Source organism: Lytechinus variegatus, chromosome 1 (assembly GCF_018143015.1).
Source record: "Lytechinus variegatus isolate NC3 chromosome 1, Lvar_3.0, whole genome shotgun sequence".
NCBI classification, from domain to species: domain Eukaryota; kingdom Metazoa; phylum Echinodermata; class Echinoidea; order Temnopleuroida; family Toxopneustidae; genus Lytechinus; species Lytechinus variegatus.
Genome location: NC_054740.1, coordinates 59,868,249 through 59,891,072, shown reverse-complemented (window position 1 = coordinate 59,891,072; position 22,824 = coordinate 59,868,249). Strand labels below are relative to the sequence as shown.

General features: G+C 35.2%; 1 protein-coding gene across 1 annotated transcript in view; it reads right to left on the bottom strand.

The window, feature by feature from the left end:
• Positions 1-20,199, bottom strand: part of LOC121418529 (nose resistant to fluoxetine protein 6-like) — a 35,452-nt gene extending 15,253 nt beyond the window's left edge. Inside the window, exons 1-14 of the mRNA XM_041612449.1 lie at positions 19,840-20,199; positions 18,281-18,558; positions 17,201-17,337; positions 16,664-16,751; positions 15,052-15,157; positions 13,206-13,390; positions 10,750-10,935; positions 9,623-9,716; positions 8,372-8,464; positions 7,544-7,715; positions 3,466-3,545; positions 2,014-2,115; positions 936-1,080; positions 379-565 (exon numbers count right to left, since the gene is read on the bottom strand). Coding sequence (XP_041468383.1) covers positions 379-565; positions 936-1,080; positions 2,014-2,115; positions 3,466-3,545; positions 7,544-7,715; positions 8,372-8,464; positions 9,623-9,716; positions 10,750-10,935; positions 13,206-13,390; positions 15,052-15,157; positions 16,664-16,751; positions 17,201-17,337; positions 18,281-18,539 — 1,834 coding nt within the window. The 5' untranslated portion in view covers positions 18,540-18,558; positions 19,840-20,199. The remainder of the gene's footprint in view (positions 1-378; positions 566-935; positions 1,081-2,013; positions 2,116-3,465; positions 3,546-7,543; positions 7,716-8,371; positions 8,465-9,622; positions 9,717-10,749; positions 10,936-13,205; positions 13,391-15,051; positions 15,158-16,663; positions 16,752-17,200; positions 17,338-18,280; positions 18,559-19,839) is intronic.
• Between the last annotated feature and the right edge of the window lie 2,625 nt (positions 20,200-22,824).

Genomic DNA, 22,824 nt, shown 5'->3' with positions numbered 1-22,824 from the left:
GTTTACAAAGTTTGATTTTAATATGGCAAGAAATAATGACGGTCAGTTTGAATTCTTCCTTCATAAGTAGGTATCGTTTCCTCTATTTAAAATAATTTTGTGCATTGTATAAATTGTGTATGTGTGTGTGTTGTCTGGACCATGATGTAAAACAGCCTCGGCTGATCATGTTTTATCTTTATCCTTAATAAATATGTTACAATAAAATAAAAATAAAATAAGCAATGATCATTTCATTATTATTGAGAAACCATGTACATAGTATAAAAGACAAGATATCAAAACACACAGAATGGCTACCTACAAATTGTGTGCACAATGCACTTCATAGTTAAAAAATGAATAAAAATTAAAATAAAAGAAAACAAGAAGGCTTACCTCCGTAACCATAGTGACATGCAAAAATGACCCAGGAAAGGGCGATGGCCCATGCAAAGTGCCCAAAGGCCATGTAGATGGCATTCTCAGCAGTGCTCAAAGGACGTCCATTGAATTCTCCATAGAGACCATACACCACTGCCAAACCCGTAGCTGTGGCGACTGCCCATCCAATGATTACAACAAGCTGCCAAAAAATAAAAACGAGAATATATATATTACAATTTCACTGACAATGTGCAGTTTTGAAATCACAGAACGTCATATTTATTTCTTATGATAATCTTTGCAATGTTAACGTGCTAATTAACCGCCTCCCGGAAAAAATAAGGCATTAATTCTATTCTCATTATCGGGTCCCTCGTAGAGGACCTTAATCTTTCGGTCCTCTGGTCGCTTGTTTACAAGCATTCATGCTATCCTTAGCAATCAGGTGAAGTAAAAAAAAAGTCACCTCTACCGATCATTTACTCTAAAATGTGATTTGAAAAAACAAACTCCCCCCCCAAAAAAAAAAAAAAAATCGGATAGGGCAGATTCTTACTCAGGGTTCTTACCTTACGGACCCGGATTCTCGTGCCCCTCCACGAGTGAAATGCGTATCCTAGGACCATCCCAACAAGGTATGGTGTAATACGACAGTATGGTTTGATATACACCGTCGAAAATATATCGTTTCCCGAATAACTCGAACCGAACCCCCTTTGTGGAACAAAAAGGAGGAAAGACAAAGTAATTAATAATGGTCTGATTCAAATGTATCTATTGAAAAGAATTGAATTTCATGACCAAATCTCACGGACAAACAATCATTGTTTGAGTCACTGTAACATAATACATCGTAGTAGGTTCGCAATAAGATGTAAAACATGCTCATGGGGGTTAGCACCAACCAATAAATGAGTAAAATAATGCAAAGTGTTTAGGTAACCGTACATGATTCGCAATAACATTCCCATACAGCACATTGCTTGTACTCTGTAACTGCACGAGGCATAATCATAAGAAGTAGTCGCAAGAGATTTGATTTCAAAAGGTTAAAGATAAATTCCAGTTTTGGTAACGATCTCAAAATGACTTTTTTACAGAATCTAATATAATGACCACCCAAGTGTCTGTTTGTATGAATTAAAAATATGTGCCAAAGGATTCTGGAAGAAATTGTGTAATTGCTGAGAAATCAGCAAAATAAGTGCGGATTCGGTCACTTCCGTCGGGTCTTTATTCCAGCAATAATAATACACTGTCCCACGTGTGCCTATCTGTGTTGGTGATCTTCAGTGTGAACATTTTTCAGCATAGATTTCAAGATTTCACAAAGTTCAGTTTATGTAACTGTACCAGATCTAGATCCTCGGTGATATACTGACAGTTAAGCCTGGTTTTACAGACTTTCTCATGAAATCGGTGTTTACTGCAACTACTGGAATTTCTCTTTAAATCCATTCTTGAAATGTTATTCGTTATAATTAAAACAAAAGGGGAATATGCAATGTTCCTTACAAAATGAGTGACTTTTAAATTGTTGAAGACCATGGTAACTGAGTATAGTTGTTGAGAAGGTTGTATGTTACGAAATAGAATTAATTCTTTAAAAATTGTTCTTAGAATAAACATTCCTGCAACATTACTTACATAAGAGCGACTTTGAAATCATTGGCAACCATCAGTCCAATAGTCGTTGCCAAACTCGCTACACACAATATTGCAATAATGATCATTCCGACGATAGGTTTCCTGTAAAAAGTGAGAAATTCTCATTATTAACATGTATATTTTCAGAAATTGTAGTAAATAATAATTGTAACACCCAAGTGTATTGGGGTGGGGAAAGAGATAATGCTTTATACACATTTTTTTCTAACCAAACTGGGTGTGCCATTTTGAATTTATACATGAATACACGAATAGTGTCAATTGTTTTGTGCTAAAATAATAGTGATGCAATGTATTGCCTTAGCACGATGGAAGTGCATTTCGTAAAGATCTAATCAAGCTTGAAAAATATATAATTTTCTATTTAAAAGCTCGTAAAAAGAGAATTTTGATCATTAAAAAAAAACATATTTCAACTGTCGCTAATGGAAAGCAAATCGATTTAGCACCAGTGTCATCAGGGCCCCGTTGCATAAAACTTTTACCTGAGAATTTTTACCGGAGTTTTTGCCCTGTGTTAAAGTCAATGGCGGAAATCAGACTAACCTTAGTTTTCAGTTTTTGCCAGAGTTTTCTCAGGTAAAAAGTTTTATGCAACGGGCCCCAGCTGTGCGTTAAGTCGCCCACCCCCCCCCCCCCCATGGAGAAAAAAAATAACGAACTCTATGATGGATTTTGTGCAAAAAAAGGGAAAAATTTATTCCTATCTTTTCTGCTTATTTAAAGGCACCTTAATGGTAGGGCGAACTTGACATAAAGGTCCATAATAGTTCTACATCTAACTTAGATACACATGTAGACATTGGTTAACATGGCCCCGTTTTATACAGAACCGGTTGATGCCCTTAGATATCGTGTGTGCGTTAGAACGTATAGAGTTAAAGTTCAGTTTCTTTTTTTTATGCACGGCTGTAAAGCCCGTCTGAGTATGCGATTCGTTGCGATCCGAATATCAAATTTATTTAATTGTAATAACATTTGATACGGATATTCCAGCTAATGAAATATTACTGATCATGGTTAAGAATAATGGCAGGACTATCGAAATCGAAATTCAGTCCAGTAAGAGCCTCCCTAAATGAATAAAAACAAATTAAATTCCAAATCGTAATGACGTCATCATCGGCTGCGACTTGAAGCCGATTTGGACTTTACTCCGACCATAGGGCTTGCATCAAAGTGAAAATATGATTTTAGTTTTCCTAACAATATGCCAAATTTTAAGTCAAATAATTTCACTTCTATGCACTTTCGAATTTGCAAAATGCGACTAGTTAAAAATCGCGTCTCACCGGATTGCATAGTGTGAGACGGTTCTTTTGTCAAACGTTTGAGATAAAAAAAAAATGGTCTCGTGTGCGCTTTCATCCAGTCACTGATAACATGTCATGTTATTGTATCATTTTATGATCCTTTTACGGGTGTACTAACCTGTATAATGATACTAGTAAGATGGGACTAATGAGGAAGAATTGCATATCATTAGCCAAATACCACACCCAGTAAATACACTGTTGACAAAAATGAAAAGCGTTTTGAAATTAGCATTACAGCAATAATGAAATTATTTCAAAATTTCTACATTAACTTCTTTTTTTTTTCTTTCATAGAAAGATTTTATTCAGAAATCAAACACGAAAGCAATTCAATTTACAAAAGAATCATGAAGCGAACATGTTTACAACAACTGTACATGCGTGCTATTATCTAATGATATGACAAAATTACGATGTTTTTGACTGAGAACCCTTTCAATTTCACAATAGCGTTTCAATACACTCTTAAAAGAGCTAAAACACAACTGATTACCCTTACAACGTGTGGAAAAAATGAAATATTTAGCATAAAGAATATAACGGTTTACAGTAGAGTATTGAGCGTCTGGGCAACCAAACAAAAATAAATTCTTATTCAAATCCACGTTATTGTTCAAATAAGAGGTTTGGAAGTTTTGAATAAATTGTTGAGTTACAGGGCAGTCCCAAAACAGATGTGAAATACTTTCAACAGAGGAAGAACAAAATGTACATAAATTAGATTCAGACAAGCCAATATCGTAAAGATGTTTGTTCACCCCCATTATCCGATTGAAAAGTTTATATTGAAAGTAGCGGAGTTTTGTTGAAAGACAGCATTTAAAGGGAATCATATACAATCTGTTCCAATTATTAACCGGTTCATTTAAAATGGATGCCCATTTTGATTGCGAAGTGGGGGACTTTAAGATTTTATCAACAGAAATTCTATGGATAAACTTGCATACCTTAAAAACATTATTTAAATTATACAACAAATCTTCTTGAGTTGTTTTACTCTCGACAAGATGTTGACTAAAATGTTTCCATTCATTGGGTATTGCAGAAATCAATGAATGATATTCAAGAAAATTACAATTAATTTTGTATTTTTGTAAAAAAGTTGTATGTGAGAGAAAATTGTTTTGTTCATCCATTAAATGTTTAATACTGATGATCCCATTTTTAAGCCAAAGTTGTTTATATATAACTTTCCCATCTACTTTGATCAATGAGTTATTCCATAACACTTGATTCTTTATATTCAAATCAGATAAATTAGGAGAGAATGTTAAACGACTCCAAGTAATTAAGATTTCTCGAATGAATTGATTTTTTATTTGTAATATTTTGGGATCATCGTATTTTAAATTACATGTCCAAAACAATTCTCCTCCAAAGGTGACCAAGTTGTGTTCGAAAAAACATTTCCATTTTCCTTTATTTTCTGTGCTCATATAACGTTTAACCCACGCAATTTTAAAGCCAGAAATTACAGAAGGTAAATGTAACATTTTCAATCCACCTTGACTATAGTCTCCAATAATTGTAAGACGACTGATTTTATCCGGTTTTTCATTCCAAATAAAAGAGTAAATTGAATGTTCTAATTCTTTCATAAAATCTTCAGGAGGTTTTGGTAATACAGACAACAGAAATATAATTTGAGAAAGGCCGAGTGACTTCAAAATAGTTATTTTCCCTATTGGAGTTAAATTTCTCATTTTCCATACTCTTAAAACATTCATTATTTTCTTAAGCTTTGGAATAAAATTCAATTCAAATATGTCTTTTAAGTCAGGTGAAAAATATACTCCCAATAATCTAAATGGGCCATTAGAAAATCTTAATCCGGAAAAGGATATGTCTGGAGGATGTGCTTTGTAATAACCTAGTGCCACAATTTCAGATTTATTTCGATTAATGCAAAGCCCTGAAAAAAACTTAAATTCATCCAAAATATACATAATGATTTTAAGAGACTTGACGTCATTTATATAAAATGTTGTGTCATCTGCATAAGAGTTCAGCTTAATTTCTATTCCATTCACTGTTATACCTTTAATATCACTGTTTCCCCTTATCCATAAACACATAATTTCATTACAAATGATATAAAGAAGAGGACTTAAAGGGCAGCCCTGTCTTACTCCACATGAAATTTGAAAAAATTCTGAAGCATGTCCATTATTCAAAATACAAGAATATATATCATTGTACATAACTCTAATCCATAATATCAAATCTTCACCAAAATTGAAATATTTCAAAGCTTGAAGTAAAAAGGACCATTCTAATTTATCAAATGCATTTTCTATGTCGGCCATTAACATAAAACCTGGAATATCGTGTTCATTTGTAAATTCAATCATATCTAAGGCTAAGCGAATATTTTCACCAATATACCGACCATGTAAAAATCCTGTCTGGTCATTATTGATAATACCACCTAACACCTTTCGCAATCTCAAAGCTAAACATTTTGCAAGAAGTTTATAGTCGGTGTTTAAAATAGAGATGGGCCTCCAACTTTTTAAAAGCAAAGGATTTTGGTCTTTTTTAGGAATGAGATGAATAATTCCTCTCCTCTGATCCAATGACAATTTACCTTGTATAAAGGAATAATTAAAACTATTGATTAAAACATCTCCTAATTCTTTAAAGAAAAATTTATAGAATTCACACGGGAACCCATCCGTTCCCGGAGTCTTGTTGTTATTCATTGATTTCAGAGCATTAACACATTCTTGCATTGTTATAACACCTTCACATTTCTTTTGTAACTCTGGTGATAAAATATTGCATTTATCACCCTGAGGTAAAATATCGTAAAGATCAATTTGAGATGGATGAGATGATGTGAATATAGTTTGATAATAGTCTCTGAGAGAAATTAGTATTTGTTTTTGTGAAGTCACAATTATATGATTATCAATTTGTAATTTAGTTATAACATTCTGTCGTTGATTCCTTTTTTCAAGATTTATAAAATAACGTGTGTTTCTTTCACCATTTTCGATCCAATTAGCTCTTGCTCTTATAATTGCACCTGCTGTCTTTCTCTCATATAACATCTCAAGATCCTCTTTACAAGATATTATCTCATTTTTAATCACTTCAGATTGATTCTGGGAATAACTGGACTCAAGGAATTTGAGTCTAGCTATAATATTTTTTTCTCGAGCTCTACCTTGCCTGGCTTTCTCTATTGAATAGCCAATCGTTAATGATCTAATTTGACATTTAAGAAAATCCCAGAACGTATTAGGATCTAAATTATTCAAAAACATATTCTTGTTTTCTTTTATACAATCACGAACCAATTCCGTGTATGTTTCATCTTGTAATAATGAAGTATTATATTTCCAAAAACCTCTCCCCCTAGTTTTATTTAAAAAATGTAAATTACAAAATATCGCCGAATGGTCGGTTTTGAAACCAGGTAGGATATCACAATTATCAATTTGTGTAATCAAGTTGTGCGAAACTAAGAAAAAGTCCAAGCGACAGAATACATTTCTTGAATTTCCAAGTAAACTTCTGGATATCAACATTATGAAAGCGCCAAATATCTACTAAATTATATTCATCCATTATTATATCAATTGAATTTAAAGAGTGCAAATGTGTGGTTTGGCGGCCACCTTTTTTGTCTTTGTTTACATCCAAAACCAGATTAAAATCCCCACCCCAAAGAACAGATTCACAATCAAATTCTTGTAACTTATGAAGTATTTCATCAAAAAATGTATGATTATCGTCGTTAGGACATGTACTTCTTACGTGTTGAAAATGCGTTTCATCTTATAGTTTTACAGGTATACAAATTTTTCCGCTCATCAAAATAAAAGATGGTAATAGGCCCTACAAACAGTAATTATTGATACTATACTACTAATACTACTACTACTACTACAGCTGCTGCTGATACTAATGAAAATAATAATAATGATAATAATGATGATGATGATGATAATAATAATAATAAAGATGATGATGGTGATGGTGATAGGCATTTATATAGCGCCATCATCTTTATATAATCTTTTTCGATGTGTATTTTTATTATTATTACATAAGCAACAACATTGACAATAAACCTCAAGCAATATGTGGTAAAATGTCAAAATTATCCTCTATAATAATATTCTTTCCCTAAGAAATCAGAAAGAATCATAGAAAAATTATAATACAATATGATCCAGATTACTTACCCCTTGAGTGCCAGCTTGCGGGTAGAAGTTATTAATGAAGAGTAAATTTGTCCACCAATACTTGTCACAGTTGAAGGTACCGCGAGCACTGTTACTCCAGAGGGGTCCCTCGCCTAGATACGGACGGATGTAAAGGGCGAACAACATGGCAGCACCAAGACCCGGGAGTAATCTGATACAGGAATAGATGATATAGGTAGAATGAAGTTTAATTTTTTTTTTCGTTTAATAATTACAATATTAGTATTCATATTAATGTTTTACTGTACTTACATGACTTACCCAGGGCAGTCACTTCAGTTACGTAACTGCTCTACCAGCAGGCCCTGCATATACCCTTCTCCAATCTAAATGCTGAGCGCCCAGCAAGAAGGCATAAGGTCCAATAGTCTTTGGTATGACTCGGCCAGGGATTGAACCCATGTACGTTCATGAGGTGGGCGCTCAACCACTGAGCCACCATGTCTGGTCAGGTATTTCGAGGTTTGTCTTGTAATACACATTTAATTTTACAATGAATTTTCCATACATTCTTAAAAGATTCTGACTATTATTTTAGAACAAACCATTTAAACAGCTGTTCCTAGACTCCTCCCTGCTAGTTGTAAAAGATGTACAAGCCAATCCGGCATCCATGCAAAAAATCTTTTTATCTATTTTGTTTTATTCTGTAGATCGGCAATAGATAACAAGCCGATTGTATAAAGCTATATTTGATTTGGATTTCATCCTTACAGATTAAAAGAATATCCAATATTCGGCTGGTCTGTACTCACAAACGATCTTGATTTATCTAAATAAAATCCTTGAAATTTAGAGTGCACTCACCTCCAATAGCGATGGAAATAGAAAAGCGCCCATGGTATACGACCATCCGATCTTGCCATACGACCCAATGTGATGTATGTAATTAGCAATCCACTGACAGGCAGAACAAAGAATCAACACAGAATCAACAAAACATGACACCGATAATATCAACCAGTCAATAAATAGGCCAATTGTCAATCATTCCATTTATTTTTATCCAGCTGAATAGAATGAGACCCATGCCCCTTGTAGATAAGTGTAGGGAACTTTCGAAGACATACCGGGTGCTAGGAGGTCAAGGGGACCGTTGTGTGAGTGTTACTATGGTACTCGTTCTCAGTGATGACCAGGGGAGACAGGAGGGTGCTAAGGGACATGACAACCCTATAGTGACCTCATTTAAAATCAGTCAAATGACAAAGGTGTCTCCTTGCTTCTTTTTCGCATTTGTTCTTTTATCTCTATATTTCTCTATTTTCTCCTCTTTTTTCTTCTTTTTTTATATTTAAGTTTTCATTGAAATGAATCATCAAATATAACAATATTTACACAAAGGATCTACATGAGAAGAGTACAAGAGGGAGAGAGAAAAGACAATGTTCAAACAACAAGATATAGAGTTCACAACTCTAAATGATTATAAAATTGATGATAAATGTATTTAAATAGCGTCTTTTCCCTAGAAAAGAAAAGCATCGTGTGACGCGTGAAGCGATTTAAGATTTAGGATGACATAGGGTTGCTTTTAGATGTTATATATAACGCCCCACCCCCACCCTGGTTTCACAGGCCTAATTCATTTCAAATAGACTAGTCTGTTAAAGTGGTACTTAAAAAAATCATAAAAATAAGGATGAAATCCGAGGGTTGAATGTTTACTACCAGTGGACAGGATATTTGTCTGACATTCCATATCTGACCAGAAAAGTGAACCTCGATCGGTTCATTTTAAAAATAAATCGGCATTTAAGAAGACTACACCTGACAGGATCAAACTCAAATTTACACACACACACACACACACACACACATTCATTACTTGAGAATGTAAAATGGCCCTAATTCTTCCTCCAGTATAAAAAATAGTTCCAAAGTAGTGGTATATCTGGAAAAAGGAAGTTCAATAGGTAAAATTGAGAATGGGTTGGCTCAAATTGATATCTAATCGCCAGCCAGTTGTAATTAGGCCCGTGAAATCCCTTGTGATGCCGCTTCAGCTTCCATGAAAATGCGGTCCCCTTATAATGGAAAGGATGTATCTATTCTTACCTGAGAAGAAAAAATGAATCCACGGATGGGAACGCATTGAGGATCGCCTGCATAGGAAACGACTTCAGCAAATCCAGCGCAAATATGCCGTCCCCTGATAAAAACAAAACAAAACGAATAGTGATCTGACGTGATTTCATTTTATTTGATCTTGATTTTGATTTATTGATATTTCGTTTCACAGTTGGAAATAGTTTGATAAAAAATAACGTAAGAAAGTAAAATATATAATCAAGCGCAAATATGCCGCGCCCTGATAAAAACAAAATAAAATGAATAGTGATCTGACGTTATTTCATTTGATTTGATTTTGATTTTGATGTATTGATATTTCGTTTCACAGTTGGAAATGGTTTGATAAAAAATAATGTAAGAAAGTCTAATATATTAGCAGACGCAATATCATATAAAGACAATGACAGATTTAAGGAACACAACACAATACTCTGAAAGAAGCGATGGATAAAAGAGACTGATCTGAAATATAATTTAGACACAGATATGAGGAGACAGGGATGAATATTGTATCAGAGGCATAAACACTTTTGGAGGACGGCAATATCTATACGTATGGTCATGAAGGTTGACTTGATTTTTATCAATATACCGAAAGTGTTCCTTAGGAAAAATATATCTTTTAATAAAACCCGTTTTATACTTCCCTTACAACTCTGACAGAAAATGAACAAGACGTTTTAACATACGAAACTGTATTAACAGGTCTTTTTTACGGTGAGAGCATGGAGCTATTAATATAGCTCCATGGTGAGAGGATATGCTCCTGTGACAACTTGCTCTCACCTTGGTATTCAATACGTCTGAGGGCAAAGGGTTAAAGCTGGGATTGCAATAGAGTTTTTGGTTAAGAATAATTAAAAAAAATAAAGAATAGGGTCTATTTAGTTTTGGAGGTAATTAAGCTTTACGTTTGGCTTAAAATGCAGATTTTCCATCGGAGCAACTGTTGCGCAAATTGAGCAATGCCATGGATATACCGTCACACAAGCGTATAACCGACTCCAAATCGACCGATGATATATAATTCAAAAAATACGTATAAGTTTTGATCGGTCTGGAGTCGGTTTCGTTGGTCTGACTGTTACAGAAAACTGATCGTATAAACTTACACGTGTCTCCGAAGACCTGGTAGACAAGCATGATGGTGTGACCTAAGATGACCCAGGTCATACTGATGACCCGGATGCCATTCAAACAAAGCATACTTCCTTCTTTGGTATCTGTCTTGAGAATCTGCTTCAGGTTCCGAGGGAAGGAGAAGCTGAGGAGGAATCGCTCGCAACATCCTTTGCGATCTGAGATGGTAAGGGAAAAGGTTGATTTGTTACCAAATTATGTTAATTGATAGTAAGCAAAAAATTACCTCTCATAACTCAGTCACAAGTACAATAGACAAATTAATGACCGACCATATTTTAAAGCGTCATTTTGTTGTGATATAACTTTGATGATTATCTATTCACGCATAAATGAACAATCATAGTTTGAAGAAAGGATTCCCCCAAAAGGTTACTTGACGACATTTATCTGAATTTCAAAGAGAAAATCACGTGTCTAAAAAGTTTAAAATCTGCTCTTTAATATGATTCCTGAATCAAAGAATATAATCAACGAAAAGCATAGTTCTGTTTCTTTGAAATAATGTTTGTATTTCCATTATTTCATTAAACAAATGCGTTTTTTTATTGTTTTCCTATAATTAACATCGTTAACTAAAAATTAAATCAAGTTTATACATGACAAACTGTCAAACAACGAAGCGTTGGGTACGTCCGCAGCTAGCTTGTAAACATCCTTAAAAAAATATATTAAATTCAAGCATTATCTAAAAGAAATAGAACTTGTTGATACCTTGATCATTTTCATAAATTGAGGTGACATGTGATTTTACTTTTTTGAAATTCAGATACCGCCCGCCAAATGACATTTTAAAAATCCTTTCTTCGAATTATTTATGCTCGCTCACGCGTAAGGAATAAACATCCAAGTTATATCAGATGAAACATGGACCTAGAAGAGGCTCTGATCGTTACATTAATCGGCTATTTCTCTATTATATGTGTAATTAAGTCATGCTTAAGCATCGATACCTCTCGGATTTTTTTATGGGACGAATAGTCTGAATATATACATGTAAATATATATACATATTGATGCAGTATAGCGTAAGCAGGATTTTTTTAGGGGGAGAGTTCAAGCTGAATTGAATTTTGACACCCCCCCACCCCCCAAAAAAAGTCTTCACCACCAATTTTAGGTCGCTTCGTACCTAAAAAAATTGACAAGCAAAAAAAGTCTTAAATTTTTTCGAGGGGGGGGGTAATTCTCAGGGGGACGGATTTGGGTATCAAAATTTAAAGGGGGTTGAACCCCTGTAAGCAATGTAATCATCAATACAGTGCATCGATACATCGCTATGATGGAATGGTATTGGCATCCAAGGTAACCTCAAGGTGACGTCATTGCCAGTTTTTGTCAAATCCTTACATGTAATTCCACGTCGTTTGTCTATTTTGATTACGTCATAATCCAGGTCCAAAACTCTCGTTTAAAGGCCCTATCTCACCAACGGAGACGTCGCCGCGACAGTCTCCAACTTATCAGTCGCTGCAGTCGCGGAGACGTCTCGGAGACAAAAATGGCTTGCGCTCTCACCAAGGAGACGTCTCGATGGAACGTTTGAAAGATCATACACCTGACTTGGAGCAGGAGGAGGGATATCAGCACGCGTTCAGTCACGTGGTTTCTGAAGTGGGTCAAACAGTGTGAAGAAGTGTCGCGGAGACGTCTCCGCAATGTATTATAATTTTTTTGGTCTCCAGCAGGTCTTCGCGATGTCTCTGAGACGTCTCTGAGACATCGCGGAGACATCGCGGCGACGTCTCAGCAGTCGCATATATCATTAGTCTCCGAGACGTCGCAGCAACTGATGGAGACTTCTCGGAGACGTCGCGGAGACTAGAAACAGTCTCCAAAAATATTAAACATGTTTAATCTTCTTGCGACTCCTCGGAGACTCTGTAATTTTCATGAGACGTCTCAGAGATGTCGCGGAGACGTCTCTGCAACTAGCAAAATTTGAAGTCGCGAACTAGTCGCGAACTAGTTTCAAGCCCAGTGAGATACCCCCTTAAATAACGAAGAGTCTCTTTCCTTTTGTTGCACCCTGACCCTCTGCTTCTATTCACACATGGTCCCTGCATGACGCAGCATTTATTGACAAAAGTTTATTGGTTTAGACTCTCGAATGACATCAAATGTTGAACAATAGTTGTTCACAGTATCCATGGTATGCATGTATGAATTCCATTAGTCTGCGGGCTCAGACCCTTGATTTTCGCGATTCGCTTTGTGCATAATGCAGAGTATGAAGTATAGTAAGACTAGTCTATAGATGTCGGCCTACTGTTGCTGGCTCTACCAATAGAACCTTTGGCGTCTAGTTTTTTAACTCTAGACATGTTATTGGTTTAAGTGTCAAATATGAGTCTGTGTTTGCAGACTATAATAACCCTCTGCACGCTATACCCTTTGAAAGATCAAGACCAGTGAATTTTACACTCACCTTTCTTTTGTTTGGCGGCATGCTGGTGAGACGAGCCGTAACCATTTGGTTTACTGTCTTGTCGAAGCAGTAATAAGGCTTCCGAATCCTCGATGTGCTCCTCTCTTGTCTTCTTTTGTCTTTCTTTGTGCACGTCGAATAGAGAGCCAGATACCATTAACAAGGCAACAACACAGCAAAGGATCCTACATGTATAAAATATTCATATCGATTGATAATTAACTTTTACGGAAGGCAGAGGCGGGGCTACGAAAGAAACCCCCTAATGACTTTTCCAAGTATATAGTGACAAATAATTGGCCGGGTGGGAAAAAAAGCACAAAAAGAGAGGTATGATACATGGGAGCGTATGCAACCCTATAACCTTTTGTAACCTCTACTTAAATTCAGTGACTTCAATGGGTTACACTCAATGGTAAATGTATTAATCTCTACTTTACCGCGATTTAATATCCAGTACTTTTCTCATTTGTTCAATAAGTTCAACTATTCTCATTTGACTTAATTCATTCATAAATTCATTGAAATTATTTAATATGTCAATTGTATCGTACTCTTTAATTTAAATTTTACTGTATTCTAATATCCTATGAGTGAAGTAACTTTCCTCATATATTTATTATGTTATGTTGAAAGATGATTGTATAACAGTGATTTAATTTAATCGATTGATTGTTAAATCTTATCCTAATTTACTTCATTCTTTATATTTCATCGTTGCTTTTTTATGTTAACAAGACCATGCTGAAAAGCAATTAATCTGAAGATATTACAATGTATAAAGTTATTTTAATTCAGGAATTCAATCCAGGAAAATCATGTAATCCTAAAATCGTTTTCACCCGACCCATGCACCCCATCAGTAAGTCGCGATGACGTCCCTTTAGACAAGACCAGCCCCCCCCCCCCCCTGGTAAGTGTATGCATTGGATACCCCCTCGCTTTATACCAAGGGCGGCTTCAGGGAATTTAGATATGGGGTAATCGAGATTAGGTGATCTAGTCGTGACGTCATTTATCAAGCTGTCATGCAGTTGAAAGATTAATTTCAAGTGGGACGACTTATACAGCATAACACTTCTCTTGCTGGTCTTATTTCTTCATTTTCCTTTTATTTAGCTCTTTTAGTCTCCTTATTTTTCGCTGATTAAAATATGTTTTTCAATATAAATTAAAAAGGGAAAGGAAAGGATGAAGAGCATAAAGTGAGAGCCATGGGCGTTGTAATTTTATAATATACTGCTTTAATTCAATTGGGAATTTATGAGCTCTTCTATAGATTGTGCTTTTACCTTTTCCACCCCCTCCCCCGGGATAACAATTCAAAATTTCGCGTGTTTTTTTTTTCATTTCATTTTCATTTTATTTTATTTCGACACGGTATACACGTGACATCAGCCAAATGCTGTTCTTCAGAACATCCGTGTATAATTAAATAAAAACATTACATGTATATACAATTAAGAAATACAAAATACAATTCAATGTACAAGTAAAACATCGATATTACATAAAAAAGAGAAAGCATTGGGGAAAAAGAAATAAAAAAATGAATATTTTATATACAATTATATATCTTAAAGAAAAAAACTTGACTTCTCATTGGTCACCCCCCCCCCCCCCATTCTTCCCATGTATAAACAACCACATTGGCATTATTCATCATTCATATCCACGACGACAAATATCATCAAAATGAAAAAAAAAATGATTGTAATAATTGTACATGGATGATAAAAATATTACAATTTTTTAAACAGAAGTCGGTCATTTCCCTAGATCCCTTGTAGAAATTCAAAGAAAACATAAAATAAAATCATGAAGATGATCGATACATGTAACTTACACTGTAGAGTAGAAGCCTGCGTCGTAAGCCCGAGGTGGAGATGTCGCACATTGGACCTTTATAACTTGGGGATTAAGCGTACTCAGTTCATCGTATTCTAGCTTGTCTGCATGCACGAATGAAATTAGAAATTTTAAAAATTGAATATCATTTTTTTTGTAATATCCATACATCCACTGGCTATATAGGCTAATCTGTGAAGTACCGTCAGTGAAATAGGGGAAACAAAGCGACGTGATTTTAACCTATTTGCTAACGATTGTTTTTTTTTAATTAATGTTCTGAATATAAAAAAGGGAGTCACGTGTAACTCTCTTTCTTATTCAGAACATTAATACAAAAGGTAGGGACAAAACAATAAATTGCTAAGACCAAGCATAAAATATATATACTTTCATAATATCATAATTTGAAATAGTCCTGAATATACAATACTAAATATATATTTCTGTGAACTATGATACTCCTTTACAAATCAAAACCGGGTGTTTCGACTGGTATTGCTGTTCTCTTTTAGTCATTACAAATACAGCATATGATATTGTTTTAATTTATTGACCTGTTTCATTAGGTACCCCAAAATATTTGGGGTGTATGGAGTTTATTTCGAAGGGGGTCCTGTCTTAATATAGATCCCTTTTAAACCTTTTTATTTAAATAACGAATTACATTTCTAAGAGGCACAACAACTCTGATATACATGTGGATCGTAGTGTCAAAATCTAGTTATCTGGGTTGAACTTCAAATCGTGTATCCTGGTAGCCAGGTATGGATGGGACGTATAGCCGTAAGTCCCATTTTTGTTTACGTACAAGAGTCCATGTGGTGGTTGAAATAGTCAGATAAAAAACTATGTTTCAATGGGAATTGTCTTTTCATGACCTTAAACTATTTGGGGGGTGTTTAGATAAAATAAGTATATTTGCTTATGATTTGTTATCAAAGTTACAAGGTGTTTGATTACCAAGCAAAAGAGATACGTGGTTTGAATGTCGATCGGTGTTTATATTTCATTCATGTTTTCGATGATTTTTCACAAGAGATTAAGGTTGAATTTACTTTGAGGTGGTTCGAGGTTAAACTCTGCGAAATCATTACTGATGACGTATAATTCAATAACCTCGTTGTGCGTCAAGTATCACGAGCAAGCACAAAAATGACCATTAATCAAAACAAAATAATTATTTCAACTAATATGTTCCTTTTCGGAAATCTTTACAATGCCATTGTTCTAACCGTTGCGACAAATGTAATGGACCAGTGTTAAATGTACGATTTGATTGTTAGATTCTCAATGCAAAATCTAACAAATCTAACAATTAACCAAAACATATTTATGAATGACTGCAAAGAATCCGCAAAAATGTAGACCCAGAAGATGCAATGCATTTACTAATTATTATGATAGTATTTATTTAAAACACAGAAAATTTATCATTCAATAATTAAATCACATTGGTTGATTAATAATGGGGCATGAAGTTCAATTCATAGGGGATAATTAGATTATAAAATACGCGAATATATACATGTGAACTGTACCACCAATAATATATCAAAACTAGAAAGTCCTGAAAAGTATATAAATCAAATAGGAAAAAGAAATCTTACCAATTATTTCAGTGATAGAATTGAAAACATCTTTCTCATCGCATTCATCTGGAAGACATAAACCCCACTTCATCACGGGGACAGTGAGCTAAGAAGAGTGTATGGAGAAGATTATGGGTTAGCGTGGATAGAGAGAGAGAGAGGGGGGGGGGGGGGAGGAGGGAGAGGGGGACCAATGAGACCTTGGAATTGTAGTAAATGGTATCTGGTCTTTTTTTTTCAAGTCAACTTTTTGTTGGGATGGACTTGGCCTTTCAGTTGAAATGGAGTTCTAAAATATGTGCATCGAGATGATTTCTCTGTGGGCCGTGGAACAGTTTTGTGGGGGCGCTAAATCGTCAAAATCTCATGTACAATCATATGGTATTTTTTACGTTTATATGTACACGCTAAATTGAAAAGTGGGGGCAGCCCCCCCCCCCCCCCCGGCCCGGTTCCACAGACCCGGTTATCTGCCTGCTCACTAACAGATCCATACAACCCAAATCTTTAGAAAAAAATACTTTTGCAACAAATCATGTAAAAATGCACAATTACCCCAGCGGACATGTTCAATTTGAGAAAGGTGGTGCAGAAATGAAACTCCTCCAGACTCTTACACTCGGGCCAGTGTCCCAGCCAGGCTAGGTTGCCCACTAAAAAACCAGGCATCGGCTTGCCACAAGCATCTAGAGCTGTAACAAGAAAAATAAGATACATTTTAAAAGTATTTTTCAAATAATTATATGAACGCTCACAAAATAACTAGGGCCTATGTTATATTTTGGATGATTCGGAACTGGATACAAGAAATGTTCCACCAGTTACGATATATTGCACGATGAGTGGAATATTTCTCTTGTCCAATGAATGAAAATCACATCATATCAGCAATGCTATCTTCAATTGAGGAGGAGACTGTGCAGTGTTGCATAGAAAGTTTCGTGTAGAAGCCTGTGTAAAATTTCGGCTCTTTGTGCAGAAGATATGATATAATTATATCGCACGTGCAAATCATATCGACGAAATGCTCGTTTTCAATGCATCGCTATAAATGCCCTATTATGCTGTAGATTCATCCATACAAATATTTTTTTGATAGAAGCATATATCATCCGGGAGGGGCACTCAAGTATAATGGCAGTGTGGGTATGTGCGGCCCTTAAGACTTTGCCAGCAGATCCTTTATAAGCGATACATTTTCACCATTCTTCTTTGCTGGGGCGGATCCAGGACTTTCCGAAAAAAAAAAAAAAAGTTTTATTTTCAAATGGGGGCACACTTCTGTTTTAACGGCACATTAAAAAATGTAATTCTGCCTCTCAAGGCACAAGTGGACCACTGGATCCGCCAGTGCTACATATGACCGACCCATTTCTTCCCTTTCCTTAGCCCCCTTATTCCAGGCGTCAGTTCTCGATCGAAGACCCAATTTCATGTTAGATTCCAGCTCTTAAGCATCCCCAATTGCAAAGGGATGTCTTGTCCTTAAGCCCCTTCTTTCATTTGGGACCGTACACGGAACACCCCTGCACTCTCCAAACCCGAGTGCCCCCTCCCCGATATCAACTCGATGAAAAGTGAATTTGGGTGTTTTTGTTTTTGTTATATACATACATATTATACTGTTTTTTTTACCTAGGGTGGCCTCCCGGGAACGCTTGTCATCGAACATCCGAGCAAGGGCGGCATCACAGGCGACTGAGATACTGAGGTTCTTGAACAGATCGGGTAGTATGGTGACGAAATCCGGCAGATGATCTGGTATCTTAACTGGGAGATCATCGGGCAGATCGTCCGGGAGATCGAAGTCCGGCCACGAAGAAGACGATGTCGAGATCATCACCGTTAGGAAGAGAACGGTGATCCAATTATAAAGCGTCATCATCGATGACATCAAGACCGTGCGACCTGATCTGTAAAATATGTTGGAATCTTGATATAGATGATTCCGCCTAATGTCAACATTGTGTAAGGATCTATTCTTCTATCCCATCGAAATATACAGAAAAAATCAGTAAAAGAATAGGTCTATTCGTTGCCTTTGTACAATAATGTAATGTGAAAATGTCTATAAAAATATTTGGTTAAAGTGCTCCATCCGGCTTCATGAGGGTAATTATTGAATTATGTGTCCAACCAAAATTGGGCATTTCTTTGGGGCATTTTTATTTATCCAGTGGAATGAAAATTTTGCCCATTCTAAAATAATTATTGCTTATTAGTTTTTTAACCTTACTGGACAATATGTTTCCCGCATTGGGTAAAATACTGCCCAAAATTGGTTGTACACAAGCCATAAAAAAATTACCAAATAATTTTTACAGTGTATATTTCTCGATATAAAAAAAGAGTGATGATAATGAAGAACGTTGTGTATTTAACAAGAATGTAAATCGTTTCGGAGTTCCAAGAAATTCCGGGAAAGAATTAGCGTCAAATATGATAATGAACTATATTTCAAATATGTATGTAGTTATATATGAAACCAGAATACGTGATATAGTCATTATGGTTTTAAAAAAAGGGGGAGGAGAGAAGTACAAATTAATACACAGTTGCACTGTAGCCTTTGGTGACGACCTAGGATGCCGCCAGATCATGGAAAAAATAATTTAGCATATTTCCTATTTATTTGATCACAAAACATGAATATTAAACACACGACGAAATATTTCTCAAAGCCTTATTGTCTCCTGAAATTTTGCATAATATTGTTTGATGACAGTTTCAAAATATGACAAATTAAAACTTCAGAATTTTACATTATTTTCTTTTAAATAAACATTTATAAATTTCCAAACACTTCCACGCTATAAAAAATTAAGAATAGTTTGTGGGAATAATAATGTGTCGCAGTGCATGTGGCCACATATGCTGCCATTCGAGTAAGTTCAAATCATAATTATTTTACGAAATTGTACATTTAGTTTTGCTTAGTAAAATTGAGCAATGTGTCTGCTCAGAGTCAGCGAAAGTAATCATCATTACCAAAACATATTTATATTGGCTTTTGTAACTGGCCAGTAAGTTTGTACTATAATAAGGGAAGCCCTTTGTCTGTAATCTGCAAGAAAAATCCAATGAACCAAATGGCTGACATAATTATTTCATCCTGTGGCATCCATCAAACTTGGTTTTAAATGAAATGAGTTACAGTAGATTATTAACCTCCATGGTATTAATGGGTTACTTACGCTTACTGAACGCTGATAAGTTTCCGTCCTCGAAATATGATGGAGGAAGTATATTTTTACATCAAACTATAACCATACCGCAGCAAGACACGTTACATGACCCGGGTGATATGTATAAACCTTTCGTACAAATCTGTCCACGAATTGTAACACTGTGTGAAACATCAATGAATAAGTTCTTTGAATATTACGTTCGGTAATAGTTCACAGAGAATACCACTGACTCATGAATGCAGTAACTAAGATCCGATTTTCATCAGACAGCCTCGGCGAGCGAACACGGCGGGTAAACAGGGCATATTGTTTGCTTTTTGGCTTTGTGCGTTTACACGTTACGGCGATCCTTGAATACATTATAACAATAGAGGGTAAATAATGAGCAAAGCCATTGATTGTGGCTGCGCTAGCATTTAAAGGGAGAAATAAAGGGATGGTCCGGGCTGAAAGTATTTATAGCTCGATAAATACAGTATTCACTTAGCAAAATGCTGAAATTTTCGTCAAAATCGGATGACAAATAAAGTTATTGAATTTTAAAGTTTAGCAATATTTTGTGAAAACAATCGTCATGAATATTCATTGGGTGGGCTGATGATGTCACATCCCCACTTCTTATTTTGTATTTTATTATATGGGCTTATTCATATTTTTTCCTCCAAGAACTATATTGGATTGACAACTGATTTAGTGCATTAGATATTTTTTTATGTAACTTATTTCATTATAAGGGAGACATATCATTCACACAAGTATGAAATAATGAAGAAAACTGTTTTTATGTAATAACATAAGAAAATGGAAAGTGGAGATGTGACATCATCAGACAACCTAATGAATATTCATGACGACTGTTTTCACAAATATTGCTAAAACTTCAATAACTTTATTATTTGTTATCCGATTTTGATGAAAAAAGTTCAATAGAGGAAAATCGAAGAAGCATAATGCTGAATGCTTTTCATCACTGAATCGGTTGTAGAATGAGAAAGTTATGACATTTTAAAGTTAAGCTTATTTTTCACAAAATACATTATGCAAAACTAATTGATATGCAATTGAGAGAGTCGATGACCTCCCTCATTTTTTTTTAGCGTTTAAATTATACAATACTTTCATTTTTACAGATCATTCGCCAGGCGCGGATCCAGGAGGGGGCAGAGCCAGCCCCGGCCCCCCCCCCCCTATTTTTTGACAACCTGCAGAAAAAAGTGTACTCTTTACCTTGATAAAAACTACGAAAAACAGACAGAAAAGTAAGAAAGAGGTACAGCCTCGTAACGACCGGCCCGACCCCGAAAGGAAACAAAAAAAAAAGGTGGGGGAAGAATTGGCAAATAGACTTTATATAATTTTTTCGCTCGCGCTTCGCGCTCGCATTGCCTGTGTAATGAATCCCATTCAAGAGGGTTAAATGACACTAATATATAACCAATATATATATATACAATATATCCAGTTCTGATATCAATTTGCACACAATTTTTTAGCTCGCACATCAAGCTTTCATTATTTTGTTTGATTTACACAAGTTGTTAATGTTTATCAAAATGTTCAGCTCGCGCTGCGCGCTCGCATTGTTTGATTTGTGAGAAACCTATGCTCTTTGGAAATTCTTACCAAAATTTGTCAAAATGCTCCTTTATCATGTCAGAATATATCAAAAAATTAGGCTCATGCTTCACGCTCGCATTTAATTGTTTGAGACACACAGCTTGTTTATTTCAATAAAAACGCGCTTAGACTGTTCATTTTTTTCAGGTCGGAATATCAGAAATTTTGAACTCGCGCTTCGCACTCTCATTATTTAATTGGTGATACTTGTATCCTCTTCATTAATCACTAAAAATAGTCCTAATTGAGTCACTTTTCACGTTACTATATATGATAAAATTTCGGCTCGCGCTTCGCGCTCGCATTGTTTAGTTGGATACTTATCTCTGTTCATGATTATAAAAACTGCTCTAAATCTTCAGTTCTAAGGACATAAAATGTCAATGATTTTTAGCTCGCGCTTCGCGCTCGCATTATATATTAAGACCACATGAGATACATTATATTGTTTATAGCAATAAAAGCTAACATATACTTAAAACTTCAGTCTTTAGTTAGGACTACCCCTGAAAAACCAACCCAAAAAAGCCAGATTGTAGCGGCCAATCGAAAAAATGCTGATCTAAATATTTTCGGCCCCCCCCCCATTGGCGAAAGCTGGATCCGCCCCTGTTCGCGCATAGATCTTGTTTGAACCTCAAAGTGTTAAACAATGAGGGCAATTCCTCACGTACAGGGAGAAATAAAACTGTGATCAACATGATAATAAGGAGAAAATTAGAATATTCATATTTCATGTAACGAAATACAAAAAGAAATCAGGGTCCTATGAGTGGATGATGTCATCTCTCTCCTCATTAACTTTGTCACATCTTTGGCTCTCTTATACTTGTGTATCACCTGTGGTGCCGCAGAAAATGACAATTTTGTTTTTATTTACTGTCATAAGTTCCTTGCATATTGATGAAATTAAGAACCTATATGCTTGTTTAATTAAAGGATCATTCCAGCCCGACAAAAAGTTGATTTAAAAAATCAAGCAAGCAGAAGCTGAAAATTTATTGAAATCGGGATGTTATAATATAAGAAACTGTAATGACATTTCAAAGTATAGCTCAGTTTTACAAAAAAAGTTATATTCATATCCTAGTTGGAATGAAAACGAGGGGACTGATGACATCATCCATTATCTCACTATTCATTTTGTATTTTATCATCTGAAATATGTAAAATTTTCATTTTCTCCTCATTGTCTTCATGTGATACAAACTTTTATTCCTCCCTGAACTTGTAGAATTATCATTGTTTTAAAAATGTCATGGTTCATAAGGTTGGTCCTTATTGTCAAGTCTGCAAACTTGAAATGTTGCATGATTTAACAGTAAAAACAAAATGAACAGTGAATATTCTCATATTCTTGAATTTGTGCATATA